The sequence below is a fragment of the Pteropus alecto genome, unplaced genomic scaffold (genome assembly GCF_000325575.1).
Source record: "Pteropus alecto unplaced genomic scaffold, ASM32557v1 scaffold5, whole genome shotgun sequence".
NCBI classification, from domain to species: Eukaryota; Metazoa; Chordata; class Mammalia; order Chiroptera; family Pteropodidae; genus Pteropus; species Pteropus alecto.
This window is the reverse complement of record NW_006441953.1, coordinates 33,081,513-33,093,931: the sequence shown is the minus strand read 5'-3', so window position 1 is coordinate 33,093,931 and position 12,419 is coordinate 33,081,513. Positions and strand designations below refer to the sequence as shown.

At 58.5% G+C, this 12,419-nt stretch overlaps 1 protein-coding gene across 6 annotated transcripts in view; it reads left to right on the top strand.

The window, feature by feature from the left end:
• MAEA (macrophage erythroblast attacher) overlaps positions 1–12,419 on the top strand; it is a 25,613-nt gene that overhangs the window by 794 nt on the left and 12,400 nt on the right. The window contains exons 2-7 of one of the 6 annotated variants that reach the window (XR_003048464.1): positions 3,472–3,932; positions 4,297–4,476; positions 4,610–6,709; positions 7,003–7,624; positions 8,212–10,165; positions 10,478–10,616. The exons of 3 other annotated variants lie outside the window; for them this stretch is intronic. Coding sequence is in view for 2 of the 3 variants with exons in the window: in XM_006919045.3 (XP_006919107.1) it covers positions 10,478–10,660; positions 12,247–12,419 (356 nt within the window). In the remaining variant the exon portion in view is untranslated. Of the gene's footprint in view, positions 1–3,471; positions 3,933–4,296; positions 4,477–4,609; positions 6,710–7,002; positions 7,625–8,211; positions 10,166–10,477; positions 10,661–12,246 lie in introns of those variants that run through there. 2 more of the 6 variants (XM_015594926.2, XM_006919045.3) reach the window with 2 other exon arrangements.

The following is a 12,419-nucleotide window of genomic DNA, read 5'->3' as shown; positions in this document are numbered from 1 at the left end:
CCCCGCGGGGGCTGTGGGGTCTGGGGCCTGCGGGTCTGCGGGGCCAGCTCCCCAGGGCCAGCCCGCCGGGTGTGGCCTTTCGGGCGTCGCTGCCCCTGCCCGGCCCGTGAGGTCTTCGTGGCAGGGCCGGGAGCGAGCCCGCCTGGCTCCCCGCGTCGCCCTCCGGAGTCGGATTGTGGTCCCTTCGTCTTAAAAAGCGTGAACTGCAGGGCTGTGGGGTCTGGGGCCTGCGGGTCTGCGGGGCCAGCTCCCCAGGGCCAGCCCGCCGGGTGTGGCCTTTCGGGCGTCGCTGCCCCTGCCCGGCCCGTGAGGTCTTCGTGGCAGGGCCGGGAGCGAGCCCGCCTGGCTCCCCGCGTCGCCCTCCGGAGTCGGATTGTGGTCCCTTCGTCTTAAAAAGCGTGAACTGCACCAGTGACAGCCCTTGGGATAGGCAGGCTGGTGACTTTGGGGGCTGAGATGGAGGCCGGGGTTTCTTGGGCGTGGGGTCGCGGGCACCCAGCCAGAGTGCCCGACCTGACTCGTGGTTGGTGTGCAGCTGCTCTCCTGAGGTTAACGTCAGAATGTGTTGGTGTGCTGGCCTCCAGTCGCTGAGGGAGGTTCTAAGGAGAGCCCTAACGATCTAATGGGAACCCATTTTGCTGGGCGTCACCAAACCTGAAATACAGCTCTTGCCACTTGGTTGCCGGTTGGGTGACCTTGGATGGTCACTTAGCCAAGTCACATTCCATTAGGATGAAATCGCTGTTCCTAGTAGAAGGGCCTGCACTTGCTTCTTACCTAGATACTAGAGGATTTGATGGTGATTGACTGGAATGAAGCACCTGGGAATAAATCCCTTAAAAGGTCAAGGTCATAGCATTCCCAAGAGAGCTGTGGCTGAGCCTTAGTGATACTGGATTCTTTTCCTAGGGGGCTGGGGACTTTTCCTCTCCTCTCTGTAGGGCCCCAGTGTCCCTGTCCACCTCGGTGGTGACCGGTGGTGGTGGGTACAGTGTGGCTGGGTTGCTGTGAGCTCTGAGCCAGCCTGCTGGGTTTGAATCCTGCCCCTGTGTTCACTACTTACTGGGAGACCTCAAGCAGAATCCTCAACTGCTCTGAGATCATTTACTCCTGTCAAATGTAGGTAAGTGAGCACCGATGTCACCTGAGTATGAAACGGGGACTCATGTTAGAAGGTACACAGCTGAAGTCAGCTGCCCTGCTGAGGGCATTGTCACAGGAAAGCAGCATTATCTGCTCCTCTACAACCAGCAGTCAGTCGGCGCTCTGTCTGGGCACCCCTTCAATGAAGGAAGGGACACATACCAGGCGCCTGTTTGCGGGACCCCTTGCCTGAGGCCCTCAACTAAGCATCACCAGGGTTGGTGTTTAGCCCTCCTCCCAACTCCCCAAAAAAGGAGGCATTGTGAAGTAACTGTAACTGCTGGCCTTTCGTCTCACCTAGTCTGCCATCAGCATCGTCATTTGAACTGACAGACAGAGTTCAAAGGTCAGAACTGTGGCGGTTTGTCATTTTTGGTCCCGGCGAATGTGAGCAACATCAGGCAGAAAAGGATTTCTTCTTCAAATCCTCCTCTGTTTCATAATCACGAGTGTAATTTGAGTTCAAGTTATTAAACAGCCTTCGATTAAAATCGTCTTGCAGATACACAGGTAAAGAAATATTGTAGTGTCATTTCAAACGAGCTTGCCAGATTTAAAAAACATTTACTTCTTTTCTAGAAAGGTGGTAAAAGCAATTTTTGCAGCCAGAGGGGCTCCTCGCACCATTTCCCCTCCCAGCTTATTTAGAGCCCATGTAATAATTCCTCTGTTCTGTTGACATACGTGTCAGTGCTGAGTTAACAGTTTTCCGGATAATTCCTAGTGGATAATGAGGAGGTTTCCCTGGCTAGAGATTCTTGACTTAGAAGTGTCTGTCAACATAGAACCTAGCAGAGCGCTGGCGGAGCTGATGGCTCGGGAGCTGTGGGGCGCAGTGGTGAGCAGTGTCCAGACAGGTGTGGCAGAGTGTGGGGGGGTGCAGTTTAGAGGTCAGGAAGGAGGGCTGGGGGCTCAGGGGCTGGGGTTCTGGAAGGTGCTTCCTGTGCTTCTCTAGTCCAGAGCACACTGTCCTGCAGGGCGACAGGGACGGGCGTATGCGGGACCGAGTCCCAGCCAGCGAGACCTGGGACACGCGGGGAGTCCTCACTGTTCAGAGGGCTGGTGCCTCTGCAGGGCGTCCCCCAGCCTCGGGGCAGGGCCGGGAGCACCTGGGGGCCTAGGGGCACTTCCGCATGGACCTCCTGCGGAAGCAGAGCTGCTGCCTGCATGCTCACCGGGCACCCCCTCCCTGCTGGCACCCTGTCCCATAGTGGGCTGCGCTGGCACCCGCCTTCCCTGCCTGTGGGCCGGATGATTCTCTGTCACAGGCTATGCATTGTGGGACGTTTAGCAGCACCCCCAGCCTCTACCCACCGGATGCAGGAGCATGTCCCCCAGATGTTTCCAGACATTGCCAAATGTCCCCTGGGGGGCGAGATCACCCCGGTGAGAACCCCTGGAACAGATCTGGCTTTTCAGAGCTGGTTTTATGTCCTTATTACAAGGGGGTGGTTCACCAGACCTGCCCTGTGCTCTGGCCCTGGCTGCCGGCTGCTGTAGGTTGTGCCTCAGGCCTCTGTTGGTGGCAGGGCAGGCACTCGGGTGCCTAGCCCACCAACTTAAACTGGAACCTTTGTTTTAACTTTGTTTTTAGAAGTATTTTCTGACTACAAAAGTAATTTGTGTTTATTCTCCAAATTCTTCTGCAAATCCTCCAGTCAGTATTTTGGTGTGTTTCTGTTTTTTCCCTTCAGATAGCGGCACAGAGACCTTTACCACCCGAGTGGGAGTCTGCACAGCCCAAGAGAAGGGGCCTGGCACTGTCACTGGGCCACCTGGCTCCGGGTCCTGGTTGCTCCCTGAGTCTCACCTGGGCCCACCTCCACCCTTGCCTGGTGCCTCGTCTCGGTGCCCCAGCCAGGGGTTCCCGAGCTTGGGGGTCCCCAGCATGGCTCAGCTCAGTCCCCACCTCCTAGCTGTTCTCTCCTCCTCATGGGTAACAGGCTGGGGAGCGTGGGGCGTTGTCCCTGACCGGGTCTGTAGGTGACAACTCTACTCTTGTGTCCTCGAGTTCTCCACAGGACTGTTTAAGTTTCCTGGGGACAGTTGTTGACCAGGTACTGCCCTGCAGTTCAGAGCCTGGATTTGTGCTTGTCGTAGACAGTCCCATGTGACTTTCAGGGCAGTTTTCCAGGATTGGCCTCGGTTGGATTTGGGGACGGTGCGTTCTCCCACTTGAGACTCACCGGTAGGCGTGAAGTTGGGCTTTGGTCCCAGGCCTGCTCCGTGTACTGGAGAGTGGCCGGGCAAGGCCTCGGCTGCTGCTTGCATGAGGGTTTTGCATGTGGCACTGGAGACTGCCCGTGTGTCCCTTCCCCTCCTCTCCAGGCCTCCACCAGGTAGGCCTTCACGCTGTCCAGTTCCTGCCTGGAGCCTCGTGAGCCTGACCCACCCAGGGCACCGCTGAAGCTGCCGCCCGTGGACCCCGCTCCTCGCCCGGCAGTCGCAGCCCCTGGTGGGTAGCGACCCACACGACAAGACTCCAGCCGGTGCATCTGCCTCCTGAGCCTGGGGCGTCGCGGCGGGGCGGGCCCGGATGACGGAGGGTGCCCGCTGGTCGCAGGCAGGCTGTGTCTTGAAAGTATTATTTAAAACAGACGTCAAGTCAAGAAAAGAAAGGGCTTTCTAGTGTCAAGTTCTCGTGACTGATGGGCTGAGCTACAGCACTAACCCTGGCCCTGGGCAAGTGGCAGCAACAGGCAGGGGACCGCTGGCTTCAGGGTCTGAATGGCCCTGGCAGCTGAACGCATCGCATCTGCTCTGTCAGTGTCCTCGTGACAGACCTGGAGGTGGGTCCCATGGGTGCCTCTGTCTCACAGTGCATGATGGGAGGTGCTAGGGTCCCTCGCTCTGCGGCAGCCCTGCAGTCTCTGAGCACCGGGCAGTGCTGGGGGTGCCAGGATATTGCCAAGCAGAAGACAAGGAGGGTCCCTTCTGAGAGGGGGACATTAAATGAGTGGGCACAAACATGGGCCTTCGCAGACCCTAACCCATCAGTGTGACCTTGGGGAGCCCCAGGGTGCCCCCCTCTGTGAGCCAGCTGCCTCCTGGTGCCCCTCTGCTCCGTGGTAGTGCCCCAGCCAGGGCCTCCAGGTGGCCCTGGGTGTCCCAGTGCTTGTGGCCGCCTCCGGCATGGTCCTGGTCGGTGTCCAGGCCCCCTCACCAGGCTCCTCCCAGGCTCACAGCCACCGTGCACCCTCTCTCTGACGCATCCTTGCTGCGACCTCTCTGTCTTGGTGACCTGTGTGGTCTCGTGCTGTGAGGACCCCACCGGCGTCCAGAAGCACATCAGCTTCCTCACCTGATCTCGGCAAGGGACTGCGGCACGCACAGGTCTGAACTTTGACCTAACCGCTCTCCCCAGACCTGCCCCCACCACGGCCTTGTCTCTGCTTGGACAGTCCTGGCGTCCTGGTTGGCACAGGCCAGGACCTTGATGTCAGCCTTGACCCTTCTGTTCTCCCAGCTCACACTGGCCCCCCAGACGCCCTCTTCGCCCTCCCTTCAGCGTACCCGAGCCTCACCGTGTGTCCCCCATTCCCCCTCCCCTGCCGCCATGCCCAAGACCACCATCTGTCTGGACCGAAGGAGAAGCCTGACTGGGCTCCTGCTCTGCTATGCCCAGCAGCCAGCGCATCGCCGCATGGCGCCTTCTGCTCTGGGAGCTTCCAGTCTTCCCGGGGTAAAGGCCACGGTTGCTAGAGTGGCCCCAGGCCCTTTGCGACGTGGCCTCCTGCCTGCCCTTCCGCTGCCCCGCGTCGCCTGCTCCTGGGTACTTCGTCACAGCCGCCTCCCTGCTGATACCAAGACCCGCCTTCGCGCTTGTTTGCTCCGCCCGGAGCCCTTTCCCCCAGACGTCCACGGGGCTCGCTCCCCGGCCTGCTCGGGGCTCTGCTCAGGGGCCACCTTCTCAGCGAAAGCCCTTGTTCAAGCGGAAGCCCCTTTGTCTCTCTCCTTAGTCGCTGCTTCCACCTGCTGTATCACATTCCGCTTCGTTCCTAACCAGCGGGTTCGAAGCTCCGTGGAGCCGGGGGAGAAGTAACGCTTGGATTAGACGAGCTGTTTGGCGTTCCCGTGGCAGCACCCTGCACGGCGGGAGAAATTGGAACAGACGCAAATGTAGCTGATCGAATGGGGGAGACGTAACAGTTTACGAACCCAGAGAACAAAAGCCAGCTAACTGGGAACCAATGACAGTGAGAAAGGTCAACGCCATAACTGCGCAGTTGCCACTCATGCAAAACTTGGTCACTTTTCTGTACACTAGCAACAACCAGTTAAAGCCCATCGTAGGAAATTCCCCGTTCACAGTGACCTAGCGAATGCCACGGCAGGGTTTAGCCCTCCCAGGCAGCGAGGTGCGTGCCGCGGAGGAGATGGCCTGAGGGGAGACTGGCTGCAGCAGAGACCGTCATGTTTCTGTTTGAAAATACTAGTGACAGCTGTAAGGGACCGTGAGACCGTTCCTACTTATCATGCAGGAATAGCGAAGGGGACCGGAGGCCGCTTGACACCAGAGTGGGGTAGAAGCTGCTAGAGTAGCAGCCTTGTGGCAGAACTGCTGGCTCCTGTTTACGTGTTGTGTCTAAAAAGTGAGAAGTTGTGTGTACGAATCGAGCGCGGAGCCCACGCGTGCGCTTCCTGTTGCGTTCGGTCAGTGAGCCATCCCGAGGGCTGAGGGAGGGCACTTGACCGCACGGAGGCATGGCCCTGGCCCCCCATCGTGCTGCCGGGTGCCGTGCTGCGTTGTGTGCAGCTCGCTGTGTTTCCCATTTACTGCCCTTTCTGGAATGGACCGGTGGCATGGGAAGGTGTCTGCAGGTGATGAGCAGGTGGCGGCTGAGACGGTCGAGCGAGCCCCAAGGGGAGCATGCAGGGGCTGCCGCGTCCTCCCACCTCGGACTTCCCCAGCCGGTCACTCTGTGAGGTCAGAGCCTGCTGCGTCACGGCCCCTCAGAAGTCAGCCAGACGTGTGTCATTCTTTAAGAAGCCTGTTTAAAGTGGGGGATTCGAACCACTCCTGTCCTTGGTGAGCCGCCCTCGGGGTACATGCTCAGCTCAGGGTAGCATGAAGCCACCGTGATTTCGAGACTGTCCCATGCCACACACGAGAACACGAGACAGCTCTCCAGAACGGAGAGGGGTGTGTGCTGCCATTCGGGGCTCAAGGAAATGCTTTAGAAGATGTCACTGGCATTGTGATAAGTGTTTAGAAACCTCTTCTGAGGTTTCTTAATTGTGAAAGATAAAAGGCCTCATGCAGTGGGGAAACCCTACCTTCCTGTGCCGGTAAAGATGGCTGAAAACATGAGCATGACAAATGAAGATGCATTTCTCTGTCAGCAAACACTATCCGCAGAGCCGCAGCCAACATGGAGAGGGGCTGGAGACGCACCGGAAAGCAGACGGCACTGTGCGGGGGCACCGCGGGGGCACTGGACGAGAGCGCAGGTGCTTCATAGCAGTCTCAGCTCGCGGTGTCTGCCAGGTCGTTTCAGCGGTGAAAACTGGAAGGATTACTTTTCGTGAGTCGCTGAAGGGCACAGATGGACGTGCTGGGGAAAAGGTAATGTCAGCAAACTCAGGGGAGGAGCCCTGTGGCCTCAGAGGCTGCCGTGCAGCACGGTGCCCCGGGAAAGCTGGGTGGCTTTACGTCTTTGGTATAGCCAGAGAAAATTGAACCAGGACTGAAAAGAAAAACGTTTAAAAACCCACCAAATGTGAACCTTGAGCTGATTCAGATTGATGAGGAAGATCTGAGATATCTCTTCCCTCTGGAGTGTCGGGCAAGGGGCACAAACAGAACGTGGAGGAGGAAAAGTGTGTTGCATTGAATCATGGGAAATCACTATTTTGCAGGATGACCAATGGGGCTAGAGCAGTTAAAGGTCTTTGAAAAAATTCACATGAAGACCAGGGAGCTGTATTGGTGAGTTCCGTCAAATTTTTAAAGACCTCACACTGATCCTTCACAAACTTCCAAAAAATGGAAGAGAGAAATTTCCCAACTCGTTTTATGAGGTCAGTATTACCCTGACACCAAAACCAGACAAAAATGCCCCAGGAAAACGACAGACCAGTATCCAGATGAGTGGATATAGGCCCAAATTCTCCACCATGGTAAAACTCAAGACCCTTTCACGCTGGCACTCGACATCCCAGAATGGAAGAGGACTTCTCCGCCTGGCCAGAGTCTTCTGGACACCCACAGCGGGTGTCGTGCTTCGTGGCGACTGACCGAAGACTTTTCCCCTGGGGTCAGCAAGGAGACGGGCGCGCCCTCTCTCCGGACCATTTGCCACCGCGCTGGGGCTTCTGATCAGGGCAGCTGGGCGGGGGGAAGAAACGCGTTCAGACTGAAAGGCAGGAAGAGGGGTGTGTGCAGGCGAAGCGCTCTTGTGTGTGGAACGCCCTGAGGAGCACACACACCTGTCAGAACTGAGACTAGATCGGCCAGGCTGCGGGCACATCAGCATGTCACGTAAGTCGTTTCTGCACCTTAGAAGTGAACAAGCAAAACAGAAATCAGACTCTCATTCATGATAGCACCAAGAGTAACGAAACATTTAGGAATAAGACTTACTGTTGAGATGGCAACAGTTCCCAAATTGGCATACAGATTCGACAGTCTGTACGGAAATCATAGCTAGCTCTTTTGCAGAAACTGACACGCCAGTCCTAAAATTGGTATGGAAGTGTGAGGGACCCGGAGTGGCCCACAGGGACCCGAGCCAGCCCAGGCCATTGGAAGAGACGGGGCAGCTCACCAGGAACAGACATCTCACTCGGTTCTGTTGGGTGATGTCCGGGTTGGCGCAGCACAGTGCCGGGGCTGCGGTGGGTCCCCTTTCAGGGTGCAGACTGCCACCCTCTACCCGCGCGTGTGCGGAGCGGGCGCTCCCAGTCCCGTCGTGCACAGGCTGCACCCTCAGGACCAGTCGCCTCCTGCAGGCCCCCCTCCAGGCACTGCTGCCCGGGGTGGGCGATCCTCACTGGGTAGTGGGAGCATCTGGACGCTGCTCCCCATTTCCCTCCCCCACCGACACTGTCTGCTTCTTGCCTGTGCAGGTGTGAGGGCCCCAGGGACCGCATGCAAGGGGGATCGTAGTGTTCGTGCGTGTGGCTGGCTGGCTCCCTTGGCGCCCTGCCCCCCTGTCCGTTGTTTAAGGCTGAGTGACATCCGCTGGGTGAGTTCTCTCATCCACAGATGGACACCGGGTTGCGTCTACTCCGACACTGACTGCCAGCCCTGCGTGCGGGCGTCTGAGACCCCATGTTCGGCTTGGGTCGCAGCACCTCCAGCGGCACGCATGCGCCCCTCCGCGGGTTTTCCCATAAGCAGACAGGCGGCCGTGCACATCCCTGGGTTTCTCGCCCACGCATCCAACCCTCCACCAACTGAAAACGGCCCCGAGGTTTGGAGTCCACGTGGGTGGAGGGTGGACTTCGGGTGCGCACGGGTGTCCGACTGCACGCGTCGGCGCCCCGACCCCCGCGTTTCGTGGGTGGGCGCTGCGTGTACCGGGACGTGGGGCTGCTGGGTCGTGAGTTTGGAGGAACCTCCGGGCTGCCCTGCACTGCAGCGGCGCAGATGCGCAGTCCCGCCGGGGCTCCAGGCCGCTTTCGGCGTGCGGGGCGTGCTCCAGCCTGCGCTCCGGCCTGCGCTCTGGCCTGCGCTCCGGCCTGCCACCTTTTCCCCTGTGCACGTGCGCGCTGGCGTGGACGCAGGGAAGCTTCTGGACCCGTCCTGTGCCCATATTCTAATCAGGTTAACTGGGATTTTGTCGAGCTGGAGGAGTTCCTGTTCTGCATGTTGGTCCCGCCTCAGTTATGTGGTTTACACGTTTTCTCCCGGTTGTTTCGTTGGCTTCACAGCAGTTTTAAGTTCGATGTGGTCCAGTTTGTCTACTTCTGATTATGTTGCCTGTGCATTTAGGAATACATTTTTACTTTTCCTGTTTTGGAACTTTCCCGAAGCCTGTTACGTTTCCAGTCACGTTATCCCCATTTACGTAGGCAGCGTCTTTCTTCCTTTCCGGCTGTCTTTTTGTTGGTCTGACTTTAATTTTTAGTGCTTTTCTCTTCACTGCCGTTTCCTGTGACTCCCAGCATCTTACCACATGGGTTTTATAATTTCGTTTGGCTGAGCACCATCCTGGAGCAACTTTCCTCCCGGAAAGGGCCTGTGGGCGCAAAACTTGGAGCCCTTCATACTCCGGGGGGGTCTTGATTCATTCATTCTTGATTCTTCCCTCGTTCTTGGACGGTCGCCTGGCTCGGTGTTGGATCTTTGTTTCTGGAAGTCCACCCTTCGTGTGGCAATGGCCTGCGAGGGCGCTGTGGGTGACCTGCAGCAGGGGGCTTGGGAAAGGCAGAGGAAGGAGGGGCCGGGCTGCGTACCCTCCAGCGGGAGGCTGCACACAGGGCTCCTGGTTTGGGGGCTGCTGGTGGCACACCCCAGGCTCCAGGGGACAGTGGGACAGATGGGGGGGGGGAGGGCAGGCAGCAGAAACTGAGGGTCTGAAAGTGCAGCCCCGTGGAGCACGTGGCTGGGCACCGGGCCAGGGGCCAAGGGCAGGTCCGGTTCTGGCGTGGGATAGTGGCAGCACAGAGTTCTGGTCAGGGCCATTTGGAGGTGAGCGGATGGAGGCATAGGGCTGGCTCGGGGCCCGAGGAGGATGCTGACATGACAGGCCACGTTTAGAGTTGTAATGAGTGTTGATGGCACTGTGACACCCTGGGGTGGGCCAGCGGAGTATCTGCCATGTGGCCAGTGGGCCCTCACACCCACCAGCAGTGCTGGGCGGTGGTCTTGTTACCTGCACCCCAGACATGCACCAGGTGCAAGCTGCTTTCTTCAGAAGTTGGAGTTACATTTTACCATTATCTTGCAGTATAAATTGTTGGGACTGGGTACCGGCGATGGACTGAAGATGAAATTATAGCATCGCCTGCTTCCTTTTGGGATAAAATTTGAAAATGGAGCCGGCCTTGGCATCTCCCCAGCATCGCCGTCAGCTCTGTGGGTCCAGGGACAGTTTGTGTCTGCGTGTTATGTCTGTGGGAGCGTGCGTGACCTCCAGTCACGTGTCTTTGCGTGTTACCCCTGTGGGAGCACGTGTGACCTCCAGTCACGTGTCTTTGCGTGTTACCCCTGCAGGAGCACGTGTGACCTCCAGTCACGTGTCTTTGCGTGTGACCCCTGCAGGAGCATGCATGACCTCCAGGCACGGGGTCTTTTGCGGGTGTCGGTTGGGTTTCAGTCAGGCTCAGTCTGAGAACCAGCCCCTTCAGGGAGGCCGGCGTGTCCCACACACTCTGCTTCCTGGTCCAGGTGCCCTACGAAACACTGAACAAACGCTTTCGAGCTGCTCAGAAGAACATCGACCGTGAGACGAGCCACGTCACCATGGTGGTGGCTGAGCTGGAGAAGACCCTGAGCAGCTGCCCTGCCGTGGACTCGGTGGTCAGCCTTCTGGATGGTGTGGTGGAGAAGCTGAGCGTCCTCAAGAGGAAGGTCAGTGCGGTGTGGCCCTGGCCTGCCCCGCTTGTCCTGAGAAGGGCTGTCTCTGCGGGAGCAGGGACAGCGGGGCTGGGAGAGCTGTGCCGCCTGCGCCCGTGGCCCAGCTTCCTTCGCCCGAGAGCGGCAGCAGATCAATTTATTATTTTTAGAATTTCATTTCAAAACAGCAGGTAGGGTTTCTTGTCTCTGGGAATGGTAGATAGGGCGTTTGGACCTATGCCCATGAGAGCAGCCCAGTGTGCTGGGACATTTTAAAACATCTTACTGAGCGTGTCCTGAGGAGGAAGGGTTCACCAGAATTGGGGGGCAGGGTTATTGTCGCTGCTCGAGGTGCTGGCCGCCTGAGCACACGTGAACCCCTTCGGGTGCCTAGTGGGGGGCCTCCGGAGCAGGGGCCCAGGAGCGGACGCCCAGAGAGCACCGCAGCCCTCCCGCCGGGCGTGGTGCCAGGCAGAGTGGATGCAGTTCTGCTGTGAGCATGTGAGTGTTCGAGCACAGCACCAAGTACGTCAGAGGGAGCCAGGGACACAGGACACCGTGACCGAGGCATAGCAGAAGGAGAGGTACACAGGCTTCAGGTACAGAAGTGATCAGGTCCCTTAGTGTCCGTGTGTAAAGGTAAATAACAGCTTGAAAGTACCCCCCGAGAGCAGAATGTATGAAAAGTGATTCAGATTTAAAAAATAAAATTTTGAAAATGAAAAGCTGCTTATACCAAACATTCTAATACTGAAGCATCAGATGGAGCTGCAGTGAGGGTCAGTGAGCTGTTGGGTGGGCCTGGAGCTTCAGAGGGTGCAGCAGAGACGTCGGGATGAAATGCAGGAGGGCGAGGCGTGAGCAGAGGTGAGGCTGCCCGGTGTCCAGGACAGGGCGGGGGCAGAGACAGCCCAGGGAGAGGGGCCCAGGGGTTTTCAGAGCTGACGACAATCACCACTTCAGACCGTGGCACAAAGGAAAAAAAACCTGCGTAGGATTTTCACGCAGTGGAGCAGAAGGGGACAGAACGAGCGGGGAAACAGGAACATCACGCGAGTGGCCAGAGCAAAGCCTGGTTCTGACGAGCAGCAGGTGCCCGACGGCTGCCTTGGGGACAGTGTGGCAGCCAGAAAGCGAGGCGTGCTGGGGGGAGCGAGGGCGGCCGGAACCTCCCGGTGCGATCAGGCGCGCAGTCCTGAGCCACAGGCCACCACCGACTTAAGCTCCTCAGTTGCCCTGGCCACTTCAGGTGGCTGGCAGTGGCTGCTGGCTGGGCAGCGCAGGTCTAGACCATTGCTGCCTACGTTTGTGAATTTTGATTTCAAGGAAAGAAGTCTTAGGAAAGGTGGACGGTCACCTGGTAACGACAGGTGGTTTAACCCAGAAGCGGCGACAGGTTTGAGGGCGGATAGGTGTCCGGGCAGCAGAGCTGCAGCCTACAAGAGCCCCGGTGGCGCCCGGGTGGGAGGCGCAGGTCCACAGTGTGGCGGGTGTCCACGTGCCTCTCGGTAGGGACGGGCCCCAGTGCCTGTCCCACCTGCGTGGGCAGGTGGGCGGCCTGGGGGGCATCCGGCCTGAGCTCCCTGTGCTCACCCGGGCAGGCGGTGGAGTCAGTCCAGGCAGAGGACGAGAGCGCCCAGCTCTGCAAGCGCAGGATCGAGCACCTGAAGGAGCACAGCAGCGACCAGCCGGCGGCGGCCGGCCTGTGGAAGAGGAAGCGCATGGACCGCATGATGGCGGAGCACCTGCTGCGCTGCGGCTACTACAACACGGC